This window comes from Neopsephotus bourkii, unplaced genomic scaffold (genome assembly GCF_033783945.1).
Source record: "Neopsephotus bourkii isolate Nb327-2 ecotype Australia unplaced genomic scaffold, CSIRO-AGI_Nbou_v1 NB_234, whole genome shotgun sequence".
NCBI lineage: Eukaryota > Metazoa > Chordata > Aves > Psittaciformes > Psittacidae > Neopsephotus > Neopsephotus bourkii.
This window is the reverse complement of record NW_026900744.1, coordinates 19,465,236-19,486,500: the sequence shown is the minus strand read 5'-3', so window position 1 is coordinate 19,486,500 and position 21,265 is coordinate 19,465,236. Positions and strand designations below refer to the sequence as shown.

At 40.7% G+C, this 21,265-nt stretch overlaps 1 protein-coding gene across 6 annotated transcripts in view; it reads right to left on the bottom strand.

Annotated features, from left to right (window-relative positions):
• The window catches only part of HMCN1 (hemicentin 1), a 193,183-nt gene extending 172,575 nt beyond the window's left edge, over window positions 1–20,608 (bottom strand). For 5 of the 6 annotated variants that reach the window (XM_061345729.1, XM_061345728.1, XM_061345730.1 and 2 more), the window contains exon 1: window positions 20,115–20,608. In XM_061345729.1, coding sequence (XP_061201713.1) covers window positions 20,115–20,382 — 268 coding nt within the window. In that variant the 5' untranslated portion in view covers window positions 20,383–20,608. The remainder of the gene's footprint in view (window positions 1–20,114) is intronic. The other variant, XM_061345724.1, reaches the window with a different exon arrangement.
• Window positions 20,609–21,265: the final 657 nt, after the last annotated feature.

Genomic DNA, 21,265 nt, shown 5'->3' with positions numbered 1-21,265 from the left:
CACAAAGCTTTCTCCTTTGGAGAATTTGAATCTGTGGCCATGAAGCCATCAAGCTCTCAGAAAATCAGTGCTACAACCTAACTTGTACTGCTAATACAAGTCCGTCAAAAGCATTTCTTCCAGGCACAACCCAGACCTTGGGAGACAAAAACCCAGACAAACAAAAAACCACCACAAAAATATTTTAAGTGGTAACCACTCCCCTTGCAAGTCAGCACAAGTGAAATGTAGGTGCTAATTTCTTAGTTGTTGCAGCTGGCAGCCAAGTACATTAACTAAGGATGCCATGGTGAACACCAAAAGTATGGTTTTAATACAACCTGGAATATGTTATTCACTATTGTTGTTGAGTAGAAATACAGCTGCTTACAGCCTGATCGCATCAGCTGAAGTTTGCTCTTGATGCCATTTCAGTGTTATCAAAATTTCCCCACCCTATTTGTGCTATCAAAGAATGAAATGCCTAGGGACATGGTTTCAGTGCTTCTTTATTTTATATTTTCTCCATGGGCTTCTCATCTCAGTGTGTAGTCTTCCAATATCATTAAGACCTAAGAGTTTTACTAAACAGTAGCAGTTGTTCTAAATGTTAGTGTAGCAACGGTCACCCTCAAGTAGCTCATTACTACTGGCATATTAGTGAGCACTCCTTAGCTTTTCAGAGCAAGGTGAAAATTTAACTTTTAAATCTGTTCAATATTATATGCTATGAGAGCTTGATAACATACTAGCAGTGCTAAAAAACAAAAAAACAAACAAACAAAAAATAATGAGGGAGAGAGAACTCATCCAAAACCTCCACACCATTAAAGTAGAAATGAAAAGGAATAATTTTCAATAGACTGTATGGATTAATAACTTCAGAATTTAAATGGCCCCAATTGTCACACAGCACATGTCACTCATTTTTGTTTAAAGAACAAGAGCACTAGATATACATTTCAGACAGAATATATACTTCTAGCTGAAGCTAGTCTTAAGATAAATTGATATTGAGCTTATATAATGGATTCTGTCTTTGTTCTGCTGTGAGCTGTTTAGTGCTCCCATTGCAAGGAGTCTCTGGCACACCCTCAAGTGCCAATCTCATGCCCAATGTTCTTCATAAGAAGCAAGACTTGTAAGTCCAACTATCCAGTGACTCAACACTAAATCTTCAACTGCCCATTTCACCTCCACTTACACACTTTTCCACACATACTTCTACAGTAAAAAGCCTGTTAGTGATGAGAGCTCTGGAGCTCTGGTAGCCTAACTATAAAGCAAGAAAGTGCAGTCCTAGAAAAGGGCGATCTTGGTTACAGACACTTTTAAACAGTTCAGGCCTGAAGAAAATATACTTATGAATGTCACCATCTTCAGTGGAACTTCTGAAAAGAAAGCACAGGTACACAAACTGATGACTGTGCTACAGCTACTCAAATCTTTTTGTTTATGCCTCATTTCTTGCGCCAAAAAGAAGCCTAAAAAAACCAACAAAAATATGCAGGCTTTAATGGTATTCACACTAATAGTCAGGCTAACTTTCTTGAACACTAATGACAAGGAACAAACACCATAAGCGCATAACTAACTCTTTAAACAGTTTGGTGTGCAGGTTCAAGGAACCATCTGTCTTTATGAACTGCTCATTGGTGTAGTCATGGTGAAGACTGTCACCACATGGAACTTAGGACAGAGGTAACGGCCTCAAGCTGCACCAGGGGAGGTTTACACTTAATATTAGGAAAAATTCCTTCATTGAGAGGGTGATCAGGTGTTGGAACAGGCTGCCCAGGGAAGTGGTGGGATCACTGTTCCTGGAAGTGTTCAAAAAACATGTAGATGAGGCATTAGTGGCATGTTTTAGTGGTGGTCTTGGCAGTCCTGGGGTAATGATGATCTTACCAACCTGTAGCTGTGCCTGGGACTGGCCTGATCCAGGTGTAGGACCTTACATTTGGCTTCATGAAGTTGGCATTGACCCACCTCACAAGTGTTTCAAGGACCCTCTGGATGGCATCTTTCCCTCTAGTGTATCAACCAAACCACACAGCTTGGTGTCATTGGCAAACTTGCTGACGGTGCACTCAATCCTACTCTCCATGTTGCTGACAGAGATGTTGAAGGAGATCTGTCCCAACACCGATCCCCGAGGAACACCGCTCGTCACTGGTCTCCAGCTGGACTTTGAGCCATTGACCACAACCCTTTGCATGCAGCCATCCAGCCAATGCTTTGTCCACTGAGTGTTCCATCTATCATATTGATGTTTCTCCAGTTTAGAGACAAGGATGTTGTACAGGACAGTGTTGAACTCTTTGCACAGGTTCAGGTAGATGACATCAACTGCTTTGCCCCTATCCATCAGTCCTGTAGCCTCATCATAAAAGGCCACCAGATTGGTCAGTCACAGTTTCCCCTTAGTGAAGCCATGCTGGCTGTCACCAATCACCTTGGTTTTTTGCATGTGCCTTAGTCTGCTTTCCAGGAGAATCTGCTTCAAGATTTTGCCAGGCACAGAGGTGAGACTGGTCTGCAGTTCCCTGAGTCATCCATTTTCCCCTTCTTGAAAATGGGGGTTATATTTCCTTTTTTCCAGTTGTTGGGAACTTCACCTGACTTCATGATGTCTCAAATAGGATGGATAGTGGCTTAGCAACTTCATTCAAACCACCTCCTTCAGGACCTGTGGATAGATTTCATCAGGTCCCACTGGACTTCTGCACATTTGGGTTCTTAAGATGATCTTGAACGTGATCCTCTCCTGAAGTGGGCCTAAAGTCTTCATTCTCACAGTCCCTGCATCTGCCTTTCAAGACTTCCGTGGTCTGGTCAGAGCATTTGCAAGTGAAGCCTGAGGCAAAGAAGGCACTGAGAACCTCAGCCTTCTCCAAATCCAAGGTAGCCGGCTCTCCCTACAGCTTGTGGAGAAGGCCCACATTATCCATAGTCTGTCTTTAATTTGCTACATACCTATAGAAGTCCTTCCTGTTATTCTGGACACTTGTGTTTCCCCTCACTCTGGTGTTGAAGGCAGCCCCTGTGGAGCTACTCACCTTGGCAAATGACCTTTAGTAGTCAACTATGACTGGTTTAAATCTGCCACTGTCCCTCCTGTTTTGCTTAGCTACAGACAGTTTCTTTGTGGCCAGGGCCTTCAAACTGTGAGGGACATGAGGTTTCCCATGTCCCATCCATTCTTCATCCCTAGCTGGATATTCTGGCCAGGATTTTTATCATCATGTGAAGGCAGAGACACTGTACCAACTGTAGAAAACCAACTGTAAAGAGTTTAATGCGGAAATTATGGGTTCATTTCTGGTCCGATTATACAGACCAAGACCCCAAAGTATCAGCTAAATTATATAAACACAGATAAAACTGTCCAAACATCTAAACTTCAACAATAATCCAAACTTAAACATCTAAACTTCAACAATAATCCAAACTTAGCTAACAGAACAGACAAAATTCCAGATGTGTCTCACACATGGTGAATTACAATACTCTGTAATAAAGTGCAGCATCATGTCAGGAAATATAAACAAAAACAGGAAAAAAAATCATTCATCTCATTCTCCAAAGTCACATCTTGCATTTACTAAGCTCTTTCAAACATGTTATGTTGCTGATTAACAACAATACCTTAGGGCACAACCTTTTTTTGATCGTTTGAGCTAAGAACTGCTTTGAAATATCACTGAGGCATACAAATCTTACTCAATGATAACATGGGAGAGCACCCTGGAATTTAAAACACCATACTTCTGACAAAATTGAGTCAGGTAGCAAAATCATGACGAATTCAGATCCTATCCAGAGTACAATGAAACTTCAAACAGTGCTGAAAAGAATTAAAACCAGCTGAGCTAATAAAAACAGACCCTGCATAAACGGTATTTCATCAAGTAAATTTCACCTACCTTGTTACACTTGGAATTTGGGAAAATAGGAAAAGCCAGCAAGGTTTGAACAGGAGATCTGAAAGGATAGCTTTGGGTTTAAACTTGAACAGGGGAAGTTCAGGTTAGATAAAAGGAAGAAGTTCCTTACTGTGAGGGTGATGAGGCACTGAAACAGATTGCACAAGGAAGTTGTGAATGCTCCGTTTCTGTCAATGCTCAAGGCCAGGCTGAACAAGGCCTTGAGTGATTTGGTCTAGCAGAAGTTGTCCCTGCTCATGGCAGGGAGGTTGGAACTAGATAATCTTAAGGTCCTTTCCAACCCAAACCATTCTACGATTCTAAGATTCTATGGTATTTGGAACATACGTAATACATAGCAAATTGATATAGCCAGACTCTGACCTCAGTTATACTGATGTAAGCCCGAACTAACATCACTTACTGTAAGGGTGTCATGGTTTAAACCCAGCCATACAGCTTCTCACTCACTCCTCCTCCCCTTCTTGCCCTCCCCCTATTCCTGGAGGGACGGAGAAGAGAATCAAAAAGAATGCAACTCCCATGGGTTGAGATAAGAACAGTTTAGCAACTAAGGTGTAATGGAAATCACTGCTGCTACCACCAATAATAATAATAATGAAAAAGGAAATAACAAGGGAAGAGAATACAAAGCCTCACCACCAACCGACCGATAACTCACCCCCCCAGGCCAACCAAGCACCAACCAACCAATATTTCCTCCAACCCCGCAGTCTCCTAGCCCTTCCGGGTCACTCTCTGTTACATACTAGGCATGACGTGCTGTGGTACGGAATGCCTCTTTGGTCAGTTTGGGTCAGCTGTCCTGTCTCTGCTTCCTCCCAGCTTACCCTTCTTCCCTGGCAGAGCATGAGGCTCACAAAGTTCTTGGCCAAACCAAAACATCATTGTTATCAGCTGTGTTCTCTGGCCAAAATCCAAAACACAGCACTGCACCAGCTACTAAGAAGGAGAAAAATGACTGCTACTGCTGAACCCAGGACAAACGGAATTACCCTGGATTTACACCATTTAACTGAGATCAAAACCCATTCAATGAGACAAAAAATGAAGCGGGAAAATGACTCTTATAGCTACACAAGGGGACATTTCATGGCAACTAAGAAACTGTTTAATGCTACTTAGCTACAAAACAAGAAGCAAAATGTGCTTGAGTTATCATGGCAAAAATTTCTAAGCTTTTATGTATTTCATATCTGCTTCTACACAAGCTTAATACAAATTAAACAGTTCATATAAAATATGCTTCATTTATTTATTCACTTAATTTTTAAGGAAGTTCTTTATTGTAAGGGTGCTGAGGCACTGGAATGGGTTGCACAGGGAAGCTGTGAAAGCTCCATCCCTGGCAGTGTTCAAGGCCAGGCTGGACAGATCCTTGGGTGACATGGTTTAGTGTGAGGTGTCCCTGCCCATGGCATGGGGGTTGGAACTAGATGATCTTAAGGTCCTTTCCAACCCTAACTGTTCTATGATTCTGTGATTTAGGGCTTTTCTTAATGGTTTTGCAAAGGGTATGGAGTGAGATGGAACAAGACTCATCCCTGTAAAATAGGCATACAACAGGATATCTGAAGATTCTTCCTGCATGAACTTTACAGAAAAAAAAATTATCCTCTTACACCACTTTTAAACTAGAGCTCCATCTCCATAAGTTATCACACACCTCTACCAGCCTGCAATATTTCTGTGCTTCCCTTCCAAAAGAAAAAACCTGTCAGTATAAGTGGCTATGCAAAACCACCAGGGGCTTAAAACATTCACTTGAAGTGATAAAACCGCCAAATTCATTAATATGCAATTTAGCCAATGTGTATTATTTTTGTCTTCATATAGCATAATTCACTTCAGGTAACAGAACACTACAAGTCCACTTTCAAGGGTGGGGAAAAGGCTGAGTTTTTACAGTAATGACTTGATCTCCACCTTTCACACCCCAGGCATGAGCTACAGTAGCAATATTTAGAACAAAGCTAGATACACAAAGCACACCGTTTTTTTTTTCTCCCATAGTCTCTGTGAATGCTGACAATCTAGATTTACATAAACAGTGCTCCTGTGTAGTTCAGTCTTTCCAGTCCAATTCAGTTCATTAGCACTAGGGACATTCATTCCCTTCTCACTACAGCTATGCCAGTTGAACAAACTACCAGCCTTGCTCTCCAGAACAGCCCTAACACAAGTTATCACCTCCTCCACTGGGCAGCAAATTTGCTTATGTACTCTTTGTAATCAAGCTAACAAGCTTATAACCTGGACCATTTTGGAATTGGAATTCAGAAGAAACCCTCATGGCTGGGGATCAGAAAAGGCCATAACCTCAAAGGGGGAAGCAGATAGCACTCAGAGCAGTAATTTTTTCCAATACAGAGACACATTTAAGAAAATGCATGCCCACAAATTCAGCCAAAGTCTCAGAGAACAAAATATCGGAGTCAGTCTGTCCCATTCATACTCAGAACAAACTCTAGAGAAGTACTTGCTTGCAAGGCCAATATGAAAAGTGAGAATAATGCAAGTCCTTGCTACCACCCTCTTTCATGCATAGGCAAGTATCAGCCATCAGACACACTGAAATCAGGAAGGGAAAGATTTCTCCATTATCTCCTGCATAAACCTCTTTGTGGCTAACACAGCACTTCTTTCAGAGCAAGAAAATATTGCCTTTAGCAGCAACATATTTCATCACCAGGATCCAGTCTGCATATATGAAAGATACTCCAGACTGCCAAAAAAAATCTTGAGATAAAGGGAGCACTGAGAAGGGGCACTGAACCTCTGAGAGAAACGTGTCAATGGAAAATTTGAGGAAGGAATGAGCTGAAGGCAGAGATGAAAAAGATAAAAAGATGTGGGAGTTTGAAAGATTAGGAAAGAAAGGAAAAGGAGGAATAAACATTACAGGGACAAGTAAGTGATTTAAGGGTTTGTGGTCAACACAGAGTTGTTATGTGACTCAGGAGTATGTCACATAAATTCTCTGTGCTTTGATTTAGTTTGTGTAAAATCTAAAAGGGGAAGACATGACCCAAACAAAACCAAAACAAACAAAACCACACAACCCCAACACATCCCCAGATACAAAAAGAAACCATGAAGATGTAGACTTTTAAGTAATATGATGTTAAATCAGGAAGCAACAATCCTGGACAAGCACCGCTGCCTAAGCACCATACTATGCTCTTTAAATGCTGTAGAAAAGCAGGTAAAACATTACACCAACAAGTGTACACCATGTGTCACTTCAGCAGTCTGCCAGATGTGATGTTTGGGTTTGTCCTTGCCACTTGCTGGCAGCTAGCAGTACTTCTTATACCCAAACTCTGGCGAAAGACAGTGGGTAGTGTGTGCACAATGATAATAGAGATCTCTAATTAAAACCACACTACTATTGTGTTGGTGCTCTACAAGCTAAGCAACAACAAATGGAAAAGAAGTGCCATAATGCAAAGTCATTTGCCGAAAGACTGGCAGCAACCAATCTCTTCTAGCTGGGTACTCCATCTATTGTTCTTTTACCTAAAAGCATGTGCTTGCCTACCAATTTCACTTATTTACAGTCTAAAAAGACGAGGTCTGACACAGTGGCTATAAAGACACAACCTTTTGAGGATTTTACTAAGCAGAAATAGAATATGGAGGCATAAAAGAAACCACAGTATTCCTAGCTGTTCTAAGACAGAGGACTTCATTTTTCCTGCACAACTTTCCTCTTCTTCTGTTCCTCAATAAATTATAAGTACAAAAGCATACTAGTTCAGTGAACTAAGACCTCACTAACTAAACAAAAAAGCTCTGTCCTTTGGAAAACAGACTCGGACATACCATTGTACAGCTTAAGAGAACTCAGGAAATGTTTCAGTGATATTCAGCATCCCCAGAGACACTTCACTTCAGCTCATGAAAATACACGGGTGTCCAAAGCATGAAAATTACAATGGCTTCCTGCTTACACCCCCTACCTCCCCCAGGCTATGGATTTAATTTAAACAAGATGGCAGGAATCCAGCAGTAACCTATAGTCATAGATTAGAGCTGCTATCCTGAGCAAACAGACCCTACATTTAGCTGGGACTATAGTAACACAAGACATTCCTTCATTTTCACTTAACTATGTAAACCCACCCCCACTCACTCCACTTTAGCAGGGTTTTTCCATCCTGAAAACTGGAGGCCCATTCTGCTTTTAGTTAGATCTCATTGCAGAAAAAGCTCTACTAGTTATAATTTATCCTGTAGCTCTAAAGTTGATACTGGGGTTTTGGCTCTACTGTGTATCAGGCTACATGAAACTGTCTTTTAAAGTTGTCTTCATATTTTGTAGTCTTACAAAAAAAAAAAACTCAAAAAAACCAAAACCAACCCCAAAACCAAAACAAGCAGAGGAAGGAAGCATTACAGTTCCCATGAAAACACTGAGAAAAAGTTTATTCCCTCAATTGCAATTCTACACAGGCTCTGCACCATGAAGGGTCCAGCTGTCTTCTGTAATAGCTGGCTCATGAAGGCACCTCAAAAGAATAATTGAAAATTCTCTCCACACAGTGCTCATACATCCAAGTTTAATTTGGGAGTGCCTTTATGTTATACACAGGCTTTGAACACTTATATACTTGATTCATTGTACCTAATATCACACACTAACTGTTGTATTACCAAGAGCATATGGTAAGGAAGCCACTATTCCAGAGTGAACAGATGAGACTGCTAATAGGCATACATTACTGAAAACAAATTCAACATTTTCAATTATATTTTGTTGCATGTGATGTATGCAGCTTGTTGGCCTGGTATCTGGGAATATGTCATTTTAAATATGCATATATTTTACCAGTAATGTCTTGCAGACTGAGATCTGAGGCAAAGTATATTCTAGGAAAAAGGCTACAACTTGAGCAGAGCTTGAAAACTGCACACACTGTCTCTGTAAAGAGGTGTACCAAAGAATATCAAGATGGAAGGGTACATGTGATATAGAACAAAAATTTAACATATCTTTATAAATATACACAGCCTGTTTACATTTGCAATACACATTAAGCGTCTGCACCGTGAACCTCATTTGTGGCTTTGCCCCACAGTGATTATCAGCCTCTTAGCTACTAGTATTACTCCCTTGGCTTACACAGAATGGTCTCTGCTAAACACCCAATGTTCAAACTGCTGACAACATGCAGTAAGGGCAAATGAGATGCAAGACATTCTGATTAGCCACATCATTAGGCATCCACCAACACCCTTGTCAAAGCAGATTTGCAGAAGTGCCTCAGTTTATGCTAGAGTTGCCTTCACAGGTTGCCACTCAGCTTTAGCTCAAAGTGCCCTACCAAGGAATGTTTCTCAGCTGGGCTGAAGAACCAGGGAAGACATCACAGTGTAGACACTACTTATTCTCCCAGTGATCTAGTCTCATCTGAGCACTTAGTATTGATACGGCAGGATGAAAACCAGCCTGAATCAGATCTCAGGTGCTATTATTTGGACAGTCAGCTCCAGAGCAAGAAAAAGTAAGAAAGCCTCTCGCTTGACTTCATACCTCCTATTTTCAGGGCTTCAGCTGAACTAACTTGTTCCCTCTGCAGCTGACAAAACCAAACGAGACATTCAATGAGTATTTAAAGATTCACAAGCAGTGAACTGCCCCACAAAGGTGCCAGTTTCTTTTTGTCAATTACAGAAGGAACCTTTGGGTATCTAGGCTCTCAGAAAAGGTTCTTCAGTTGAGTGCTTGATGAATGGGATTAATCCTGTCCTCTTTGTCATGGGTTTATATATCTTGACATGATCCCACTTAACTACTTCAGGAACATGAAGTCATTGTGCTTCTCCTCTGGCAAGAAACAGGGGAAAGCGCAGTTCACATCTACAGTTACCAAAGAATAGGTTGCACATGTTCTTAAAAAGGCAACAAGAGAAGTTTAACCATAGACCACGAGGGGATATGCGTGACCTAAACGACTCTGATCCTGCTTAAAAACGTAACATTGCAAACTATCCTTATTCAAAATGCAAATCGTGGACCCAGAGTTCACCCAACAGTAACTGCACAGCATGAATTCACAATAGGCAGAACTGAAAGATCTCATAAATCAGACCTGAGTGTAACACACAACACTGACAAATGTTATAAAAAAATCATTATATTCAACAATGTATTTAAGGGGTAAAACACATTCTCACTGGCAGTAGTAAGGAAAGAAAATGAAGCAGACAGCCCAGAACACATTTCATTTAATCCATCCTATTTCTCCTAACAAAATGTACCAAGGCATGGCAGGCCAATCAGGTCACACCATCGGTCTCTTTCAACAGAGAAATTGTTTTGCCATTTGCAAACTGAAAAACATATGTTCTCAATATTTTCTCTGATGTATGCATTGACTTCAAAATCAAAGTCTACAGCATATGCCAAAAATCAAATCATTGATTGGAAAATATATACTAACTGGCATCTGAGGGTTTTCACTGTCTAAAGGGTTCCTCCTTTCATTCTTTAGGCCACATTCAAAATTTATTAACTAAATTAAATATCTGTTCCTTTTCCATACTCCTTAATCCAGTTTATCCAGATCCTCAGCTGACTGAATTGAATGCCCTCTAGTCTAAATTCCAAGCAGCCTCCAATACACCAAAAAAAAAAAAAAACCAACACCAAACCAAAAAAAACAAACAAACGAACAACAAAAAAAACCAAACGCTTGTAAAGCCCAAGTCAGAAAAATACTATGAATATTTCTAAACAAGTTGGTATGGCAAGACAAAGAATGTCCTGGGCACATGGCAAAGTACCAACCCAATATAAGCTCATTTTAATCACTGTTGGTTAAGAGAAGTTTAAACATAATTTGTACCAGCAAATGGAGTGCCACCACTCCATGTACCCTTATATAGGACAAATATTGTTTACCCCCTTGCAGTTAACATGTGCCCCAGCTCTGTATCACATAATATAGAGCTTTCAAAAGGCACATGAACGTGCACTCAGCAAGGATTAAGGTTTAGTCTCACTTTCAGCAGCCTTCAGTTCTTGTGTTTGTTCAGAGTTTTTTTCTTCCTTCTTTGAGAACTCAGGCTCCTCTCTTGAGTAAAGGCTTTCGCTATTAACTCTACATCACAGAAAGCATTGTTTTCCATGATCTTTAGCGTTGCCAATTTAAAAGAACAAGGTTGTCAGTTCAAAAGTCAGATGTTTTCTTGTTAGCCTCCTTGTCAACTTCCTTCTGTATATTTCACTGACAATTCATCTTACAATGAGCACTACTGCCTTAGTTAAAGCGAGCTAAAGATGTATACGATCTTTATGCCTCCTTGTTAATTTAATAACTGTTTTCTCCAGGTAAGAGATAGTATATCAATCTCACAAACAGCCTGAATCATGTCTTAAAAGCAATTGAGGATTTGCATAAAATACCTGCTTTTTATAAATCATTAGAAACTTGCTGTGTGGATACTTAAACCAATTCAGTACATGCATACATCATCAGAAATTTATCTTTTTTTGCCATACCATAGAGCTCCCATCAAGACTTGTAGCCAACATGGCCTACTGTTTAACAATTAATGCCATGGATAGTACTAACTTGGCTTCTATACATGACTGTGTGGAAAAAAAGCTACTGTAACTTTTGAGAAATAAATTCAAAATGGGGGGGGGAAGGGAAGAAGGAGAATGGGGGCGGTCAGAAGACTATGAATTCAGCTCTTACACCATCAGTATCTACCTTCTCCCCACTGCTTCCAGTTATCAGACACTGACACCTTACTTAAGAGTAACATTTCCTACTTTACAACAAGGAGAAGGCACAATCTTCAGCTGCCCAGGCAGGCAGAGAATAAAGCTTGTAGACATTCTCCTTCCACATTGCATTTCCGAGTGATTAAAGCATACTCATTTCTGGGGTAATTCAGGACATGATGAAATATACTACACAGCCTTTTTTCATCTGGGACAAGGCTTCACTGTTTAAGTGGCACCAGCTTAATCGCTTTCTAATCTGCTTCAGTATTGTGTGATATTTACTTTGAGATCAATCAGCAAATAGTTAAAGTAGCAGAAATAATAGGGCAGCAGCCTCTAATGGGAAGGCAGGAGCAAATCTCTTTGCACAGAACAGCAGCAGCTGAAAGACCAACCACAGCTTCATTATGCCATTGTGTGGGTTTGTGCTGCTCTTCAAATGTGTATTTTGTGACGTATGCCTACACTTCTATACCCATGTCCCCAGGAACAGTGATCAGCAGTTTTTCAACAGGTTCAGTTCCCTGTAGGTGATCTAAAGACATGATTATATCTGGAGCAGAGATTACAGAACCTACACACCACCCTTCCCTTCTCAGCAAGCTGTGTGATCCTCTGAAGTCCACATTTTGGATCTACTAATAGTAAGTGATACAAAGGAAAACCTACCATTCTGAGAAGTGAAAGTTGTTCAGGAGGTATAATAGCAAAACTTCTAAGGCAACTGACAGAAAGCTCTCCCATTAAAAACCACTGTATTCAGGAGTGAATTTAAAACTCTGTAAAATTGTTTGCTACATTGTTGCATACCTAATATTTGAGGTGGCAACCGCATTGTAATAGCGACTGCCATTTGTGACACAATGCCTCAAGTATCCTTTATGCAAAACCCAGAAGCTATGAAGAACAGGCATACAGGGCTAAACAGCAAGCCTCATTTGCTGAACAACCTCAGTAATAATTACTGGGACAGAATAACATTGGGATGCATTACTAATGAGCTACAGAGCTGTTCTTGTAATTGTCACCACTTGGAGCTGGGGATAGCAAAACAAAATACAACAAGTAGCTTCTGCATAAGTTCAGCAGTCAACAGTTTCAAATGGAACATGAAAAATAAATCATAATCCAAAGCAGAAGAGAATAACAGATTTGAGGCATTATCACTTTTTCCTAAAGGAAATTACAATCACCACTGTATCTTCAAGTAAAAACAGGGATAAAAATCCTTTCCCTTGCAAAAAATATTCAAGAAACTGAGGGGCAATTTACTGTTGTACATACTTTCAGGGCTGGAGAGATAGAGTTAAGACAGTAGAAAAAAGTTTTAGGTGATGTTCTAGTAGGTTTTTGAATGATCTTACAACATTTTGACTGCTTCACAGATTTTGGAACTTCTGGTACTGGCAATGCTATCTTCTGTAACCTACAACAGCTATTTTTAGAGGTACCCTAAACAAATCCTTCCAGAGAAGGCTCCATTAAGGATGACTATAAGGTTTTAAATCATTTCATATACAATCAGTATGGTTTTCAAAGAAGTCTCAGAGATAGAAAATATCCGTAAGTGCTTTAAACTTTATCCTTATCAACTTGGACTTATTTGCTATTGTATAGTCACAGTATTGGTGACTGTCATTCAACTGATGACAGCAGCAATAAAACTTCGTAGCAAAAACAACATAGACACAGAATTTAGGCTTTAAAGAAATGGAGTATTTCCTGCCAAAATTGTAAATGGTAAAATAACAAGTAATAGTGACACTTGAACAGTTAATGAGCAGATTTAACAACTATTATGCCCAGTTCTGGTTGTCTTCAAATATAAAGACAGCACTGAACAGTTCTAAATTTATATTACATCTCCTAAAACATGAAAGAAAAACTCACAGCTTGAACATGCACTCATTATTGCTGTCACTATATGACTAAGGAATTTGAAAATAAACCAGTCCCATCCCCTAATCTCCTCCCCCCAGAAAATAACAGTTTACATAACTTGACTTTTTCAGATAGGGTGTTCTGAAATTTCTGGGGCCACCTAGTCTTGAAAGATCAACCATGATAGCTTTAACCTGATACTCTGGGATGTATCAGTAGAGCTGCTGCACCAGTACATGGAGATCAGATCTGTTAAGATAGCACATTTCCACCATCACATCCCCCTCTGCACACCTTGGATTTTGGGAATAATATGAAATCCACTTAAATATGAAGTTCTCAAAATAAGAGGACTTCTAGAATTAAGTGGAGGGAATACATTTCTTTGCCTCTGACCTTACTCTTGCCAAAGAAAGAGGGGACAACTCTTCTCTGGTTCCTATAAAAACTATGGGAATATACGCAGTGTTTGCAAAACAGTTGCCTACAGGAGCTTAATCAGCAAGCAGTTTATTCCTCCTTGCCAACTTTATAATTTTTCTAGTTCATATATTAGATAGCTTTAAAACAGTTTTACTTAGCAATAAACGTAAGAAGACCCACTGAATGTGGGCAGAAAGTTGTTACCCAAAGACAAACAGACCTACCCAGAATCTACCAAGTCCTCAATTTTTAATGGGCAGGGATTTCCAATTAATCTATGTAGTCTGTAGAATGAAACAGACTCACATGAGGTCTGTGCAGAACACATACACAGCAACAACCCACTGAATCTTTCTCTTTATTAAGCAAAGGATACACAGTAAAACACAGGTAACATCTCTCCCCCACCACTTCTCTTATCTCTCCAGTTCCATCACAGTGTACTCAACGCCCGATTAAACCCCACTATATTACATCACACAATGCTGAATATAACCCACCAAGTACTAAAGAAGTTTGTACCACACCACAACCTAGCTGATAACAAACCAACCTCACATAAGTGCTATTACTTACCCAAAAATGCAATGACATCAAGAGGTCTACATGACCCCCCGGAATGAGAACTACAAAGGCACACTACAGAAGCTCCTAGACTTTTCTCATTCTGTCCCCATGCCTTGTACAAATGCCACTTGTGGAGCAGACAAACTCAGATACCAGTCCAAAATACCACATTTCCCTTAAACTTATCCTCCCTGCTTTGAAAGCTACTGCCACACAGTTTCTCCACAGCCATGTTCCTGTTCTTTAGTAAAACTAATATCAAGCCTTGAAGCATTTCTTCCTCCACCCAAAGAAAGCAGAGGGAATGCTGAAAACAATGACCACCTTCTTCAGGCTACACCAAATGGAACATTCAACTTTCCTGAATGGAAAAAGGTTTTAGACAACCAATTTATATACATTCGCCCTTTGCCTGAGAAGTTTAATAGGCAACCATAAATCTGGGTGTGAAGCCTGAGGCTAAAGACCTCAAGTGACAGAAGAATGCAAAAGGCTAAGTGCAGGGCGTCATGTTGGAGAAAAGTTATCAAGAAGAATCTGATGTAAGAAATCTGCTGGGCAGTGAAGAGGCAGTGGTACTGATTACTTGCAGATACAGAAAGGCAAAGTGGTGGTTCATACTGGGAGGGCTCTGGCCACGCAGCCACTGCAATTGAATTTCAGGAAGAATTTCAGCTGAGCAGGGGTAGAGAAGTTTTAATGCTACCCTCAGGGGACAATTTTATTCTTCTTCACTCACAAGTGAGTATTTCAAGGCAAAAGTTAACATGTACGGGAAAGCTTTACTTCTCCATTTCCGCACACAGCTTTCCATCTCCCTTTATTATCCATTTGTATAATCACAATACTTTTTATGTCAGGAAGTATGAAAATTCTAAATTCCAATAATAGCCCAATTTTAATTTCTTACTTTCCTCCTCTGGAAAATACATTATTTCTTCTTCATTATAGCTTCTAAAAAACAACTATCAAACCTGCAAAAAGTAAAGTTCTCAGACCTTTCATATGACCTTCTGAACTTGTTCCAAAATAATATGTGGCCCAGCAGCCTAACTTGTTATGGATACAGTATTTCAAGTCTCTTAAATAAAGGAGATCCCAGGTTATAAAGTTAAATGTAATTACTGCCTTTACTTCATATTACCAGAGCTTTACTCTCAAAACCAGGAGTGAGAGCAAGCAATAAAAAAATAAAACAACAACAAAAAGAAAAGAGTATTTCTGTTTCTACTACACATTCTGTGATCCTAGATGATGATTTCAGTTCAGTACTATTTTCCCATCTGAACAAAGTAGCAACAATGTTTTCTCTTTTCTCATATAAGGAGTATGTTGCCTATCTGTTTTGCAGGCAAAAGGGTCAGGAGATGCTCATAGCAAATTTTAGACATAATTAGATCATACATAGATAAATCATATCAAAGTAGACATACAGAGTATTAACAGGCAGCCATTCTACTGTGCCAGAAGTGGACTTTCAGTAGTAAGTCCAGAGATAATATATTACCTTGAATTTTGTTGTGATTAAAATTAAATACTGGAGTTTGGTCTATAAAACCGTCATTCACACTAAAGACATGCTTGATTAAATCATGCAAAATTGGTTATTACCAGTACAACTCCAATCATTTTACAGAAAAATACTAGAGATGAATTTGTCCACTTTGGCTTATTTTTCATTCCAAAATTCCTTAATGGCATAAGGGAAAAAAAAAAAAGAAAGAAAAAAGAAAAAAAAAAAAGAAAAGCTGGCCACAGATGTTAAATAAAGACATTCCAAGTCCAATCCCGTTTCCACAGGATACAATGGGAGTTAGTAGGAGATCAGGATCCACAACACGCAACTACAAAAGCATTTGCTGATCTTAAGCTTTAGCTCCAATTCAAAATTTTCCTGTGCCAACTCTTCTTAATTTGGGACATTTTTATTCCCCCCTCCAGTTTTTCCATTGAACACAAGTCTGGCAAAAGATTTCTTTGTCAACAGCGCCTTTCACTATCTACAAAACTTCTGCGGTCATGTTTAGGCATTGAAAAAACACAATAAAAAATTCCTGTAATGTGTTAAAGCATTGCACATGCTTCCACATGAAGCGGAATCCAAAACAAAAAGCTGTTTCAAAATGGAGATCTCAGCATACCACCAGATGGTACAGCAGTATCAGAATGTGAAACCCATTATAATTTTTTTCCTGTAGGCTGCAATTCTATGCCTATTCTATTCTATTACTCTTAACAAAATACCATAGCAATAGTCATAACATTACATTTAAATCTACCATTAAAGACCACAATATGTTGGTGTATCACAATGCAGCATTAATATGCAGCACTTTGGTAACAATGTAGTCCAGTAGAATAGTAAGATATAGGAGGATTTTTAAATAACTCAAATTATTTTTAATTCAGTTGTACTTTATTATATCAAGTACACTTCCAAGACAAATTCTTGCATGGTTTTGTTGAATACATGATTTTGTTGAATACACTCTCCTTGTCAACAGCTCTTTCTTCATAGTGCTCAGAGAGCACCTGAGCTGTTTCGCTAATCAGTACAAATCAAGCAGTACTGCAAGATGAGTGACTGAGGCACTGTTCAGCATACTCTGTGCAACATAGATTAGGAAAACAGTGGAGTTAAAAGCCAAATCCACACCAGTGTTATATTGCAATTACCTCTCAATAGTGTATCTGGGTCAGGGCAACTTTACACAGAAAAGAAGTTCCTTGGATCTGACATTCAACTATATGTTGCACTCCTTGTATAGTCTGATTTGCCTCATGGGGCATGATACCTCACAAAAACAGTAAGAACATTTGTCTGTGGGGCAGCTATATACAACACTCTTTTCTGAAGAAAAATGATCAATTCAGCAAATAACCAGACAACTTGGGGGGGGGGGGGGCCCCCCCCCGCAGAAACCAAACAACAAGAATCTATGATCTCATGATTATTGATTTAGTGGAGCAGTCTTCAGAAAGAACACTACCAAGCAAATGAAATGGATGCTATGAAATATAATCCAAGCAATATTTTTTATTAGATTTTTGGGAAAAGTTACTTCTCTATAGATTAAACAAAGATGTTAAAGAAATGGTCACAACAGTATTTCTTGCAGTTTTTTTTTCAAGTGCGTAGGCTTGTTCATCATCAGGTGCAAGATACCAGTTTACCAGCAGTCTGAACTGCTACATCCATAAAATTAAAGACACTGGAATGTACTGCGTCCTTCTAACTCTGAGAAGAACATAGAGAGAAATAGTTTTCAGAAATAAGACAAAGCAAAGTTTAAAAGTATACGTTCTCTGCTTTCAAACACCTTTGTGCCCTCTAAAGTTATTCATTGTGCTAAAAAGTAAGGCCTCCTCTGGCTGTGCAGGGAAATTGGACTTCCCATATAGAGACATGTAACAGGATACACCAATAGATGTTTGCCAGCAGTTCTTTGCTGTATAGGTCAGCACTCTACAGGTTTAAGTTTCAGCTACTCTACTGAATGAAATCTAACATTTGCCAAAGAAAGGGATATCCTGTGGAAAGAGTGGGAATGAGGGAGGAAGCAAGGAAGCAAGAAGACTGAAGGGAAAAAGTGTGAATCAAGCCAAGGAAAGTGACAGTGGATTTGCTGCTAGTGAGGTATGTGCAGAGCAAGCAGGTGGTGATACAGCAAAGCATGATTAAAGGAATTGACCTGTAACAGAAGGAAGGATCCTGAGGAGCTCAAGATAGTCAAGGAGATGGGAGACAATTAATTAAATGGAGAAAACATGCAGAAGAAAAACTGAATGAGGAAGAGAAAACATGTGGGATAAGAAAGAAAAAAGTAGCTTTTGAAATAAAGGGTTTGAAAGTGGCCCATGTCGAAACCTAGGCACTGGAGCTATCTGTGATACAAAAGCTGGAACTTCTTTCTACTGACGATGCACAAGAAAAAGAACCATCCAGACAAACCTGCAAACTAGAAGTGCATGATGCTTTCATGGTTGGTATAGATAACTAAGGCCTCTGAAATAAAGAGGTCTATCAGTTCTTACAGTGAATCACATTGTAAGCAGAAAGGGAAGATGCATAAATTGTGACTGTGGAGAAAATAAAACCAAAACACACCCAAACCAACATGTAGATTTTTCTGCCCCATCCACAGAGAAAGAGTTCCAGAGAGAACACTCAACTTGTTTTTCCAAAAGGATATGAGTTCTAGGCTCTGCACTTGACCAAAATCTCTGCCTTCTTACTTCTGTAGTATGATGCTTTTTAAGTCCCATATGTTTGTTCTATAAACACTAAGGGTGAAAACAGTCAGGTACATAAACAGACCCTTTTGTGACAAGACACTCTGATACCAAAATGATGAATTCTTTATGAGTAAAAATAAAATAAAATAAGAATCCCTATACAAGCTTACGGATTGCAAAATGGCAAAATTTGCAAAACCAAGTTTTTCTCTAATTTTCCAAGCATTTTGTTTAAGGTATTTCTAACCATAGCAAACATATATCTTGTAAGCAGAAATTTTATGTCTAAGGGAATGCAGAAGATGTATCTGTTTTCGTATGATGACATCCCTGCAAAAACAGAATTCTTAAGAACTAACTTCTGGAATATCATATTCTGAGATATCCCACGGAAACTAGAACCAGAAAGGTAATTTCCAAGGGCTTTTCCCCACTCTTTGATTTATTTTATTTTTTTTAATTTATTTTAAGGAGGTTTTACAGGATAGTACAGGATGCATCACCAGCCTGGGGCATTCTGATCCTATTTCCTCTTCAAGTCACCAGAAGTTATTTGACAAGGAAAGAGGAAGAAAGCCAGAGAAAAGGGATAGGAAGGGAATAGAAAACAGATGCTGAAAGACAGGAACACATACTGCACAGCATAAAGAAAGAAAAAAAAAAAAAAAATCCCCCCCAAAAAAAGACCTAAAGTGAGGGAAAGAAGTAAGAACCCAAGCTGAAAAACACAACTATGTAAATAATTTCAGTGCAAGTTCCTGAATGTAATCATGGGGCAAGATTGGAGGAAAAGTACAACTGTATTAAGTATGTAAGTTTGCTCCCATAGAATGACACTGAAAAAAAACACAGTAGCTTCATTACTAGTATACATGATCTCTACTAAGAGAGAGAAACCATGTCAGCTCATATTAGAATTATTATGTGGCGTATTTGGCCCCCTAAACTACTCTTTGGTGCATACAGCGCGCCTAGAGCCCACTTCAGTTTACCCTGAAGGCTCTTGGACGGTCTGCTGGTATTTGTCCACAAGGAGACACGGTGGGGGTGCAAAAAGTGTTACTCCCTCCTGACAAGCTCACTAAGGACAGCAACGGAGAGGCGTGTAGCAAGGACGGCTAAGATGCGATAAAAATACTTACCCTCCCCTAGAAGAGCAGAAAACACAGCCTTCCGTCCATATAGGCCAGCCCTTAGCAGAACCGTCGCTCCTCCACTGCCCTCTGTGGACTTCTCTACTGCCCATCCCGTCCCCAGCCCACCTTCGTCGTTCGAGAAACGGCGGCAGAGCCCCCTCTTCCCTGCCCGGATCCCTCCCTGACCCACCACTGAGACATCCCTACCTGGATCGTGGAAAGGCACCAATGCGAAGTTGTAAAGCGGTCTCTTGGGTCTTTTCAACGATGTTTCAAGGATCTTGGATGCCCCCTCGATAACCTGTACCAGGTCGTCATACATGGAGCCAGTCACATCAAACACGAATGCTAGGGTGGAGGCTCCCTCCGGCACCGCCTCGCCACCGAGCTCGGACGCAGCTTGGGGGCACAAGGCGAGCAGCAGCACCGTACCCAGAGCTGCTCCCCAAGCTCCGATGCTCCTGCAAAAAGCCATTTTCCCCGGCAGCCTGCGCAGCTCCCGTGGCGGCCAAGAAAAGCACTCGAACGCCCCTCCCGGAGGAGCACGGAGACCGGCGCCCACCGCCCTCCCGCTCCCCTCAGCACGAAGGGCAGGAAGCGCCGCAGCTTTTGTCTGAGCGCGGCTGCCGCTCCGCTCCGCCTTTCCTACCGGGCAGGGCTGGGGCAGCACCGCCCCGAGGGAAGAGGCTGAGACCCATCCATGCCGCGGAGTGCGAGAGCTATTGCCGGAACGGCTCCTGCTACCACCTCCAAAGCCACGGCTACGAACCGAGGCGGTGCCCGCCCTGGCCCCGCCTCCCGTGGTCCGCCGCAGCCCCTCCCCTCACCTTTGGACCCGCTCCTCGGCGGCTGGTAGTGGGCCGCTCTTGGGCCGGTGCTGCCCCTCATACCTGGCTGCCGGCTGCCTCTCCGCTCAGCCCATCACGGACCGGGGGCCTCTTCCACCCCTGGCAAAGGAAGTGAGGACGGAGATGATGACTTGACCTTGTCCGTAGGAGGACAGAGGAGTGTACTTATTGTTTCATAATTACAAACGTTTGATATGAGAATGAAATCGCTAGGCTAGGCTGGGCAAGGCTGGGCTAGGCTAGGCTCGGCTAGGCTCGGATGGGCTGGGTTAGGCTGGCTGGGCTACGCTAGGCTGGGCTGGGCTAGGCTGGGCTGGCCTCGGCTACTGTGGGCTAGGCTGAGCGAGTTTAGATTTTTTACAGCAGGCCTTTGAAATTTGCAGGCAGAAAGCCTTGCGTCAAGTAATTTTGCCTTTCTTCAACATAATTATTTTCATGGTTTGCAAAGAATGCTCTCTCAAAAAAAAAAAAAAAATCAACAAGTTCTTTCTAACATCCTCCACAGTAAAG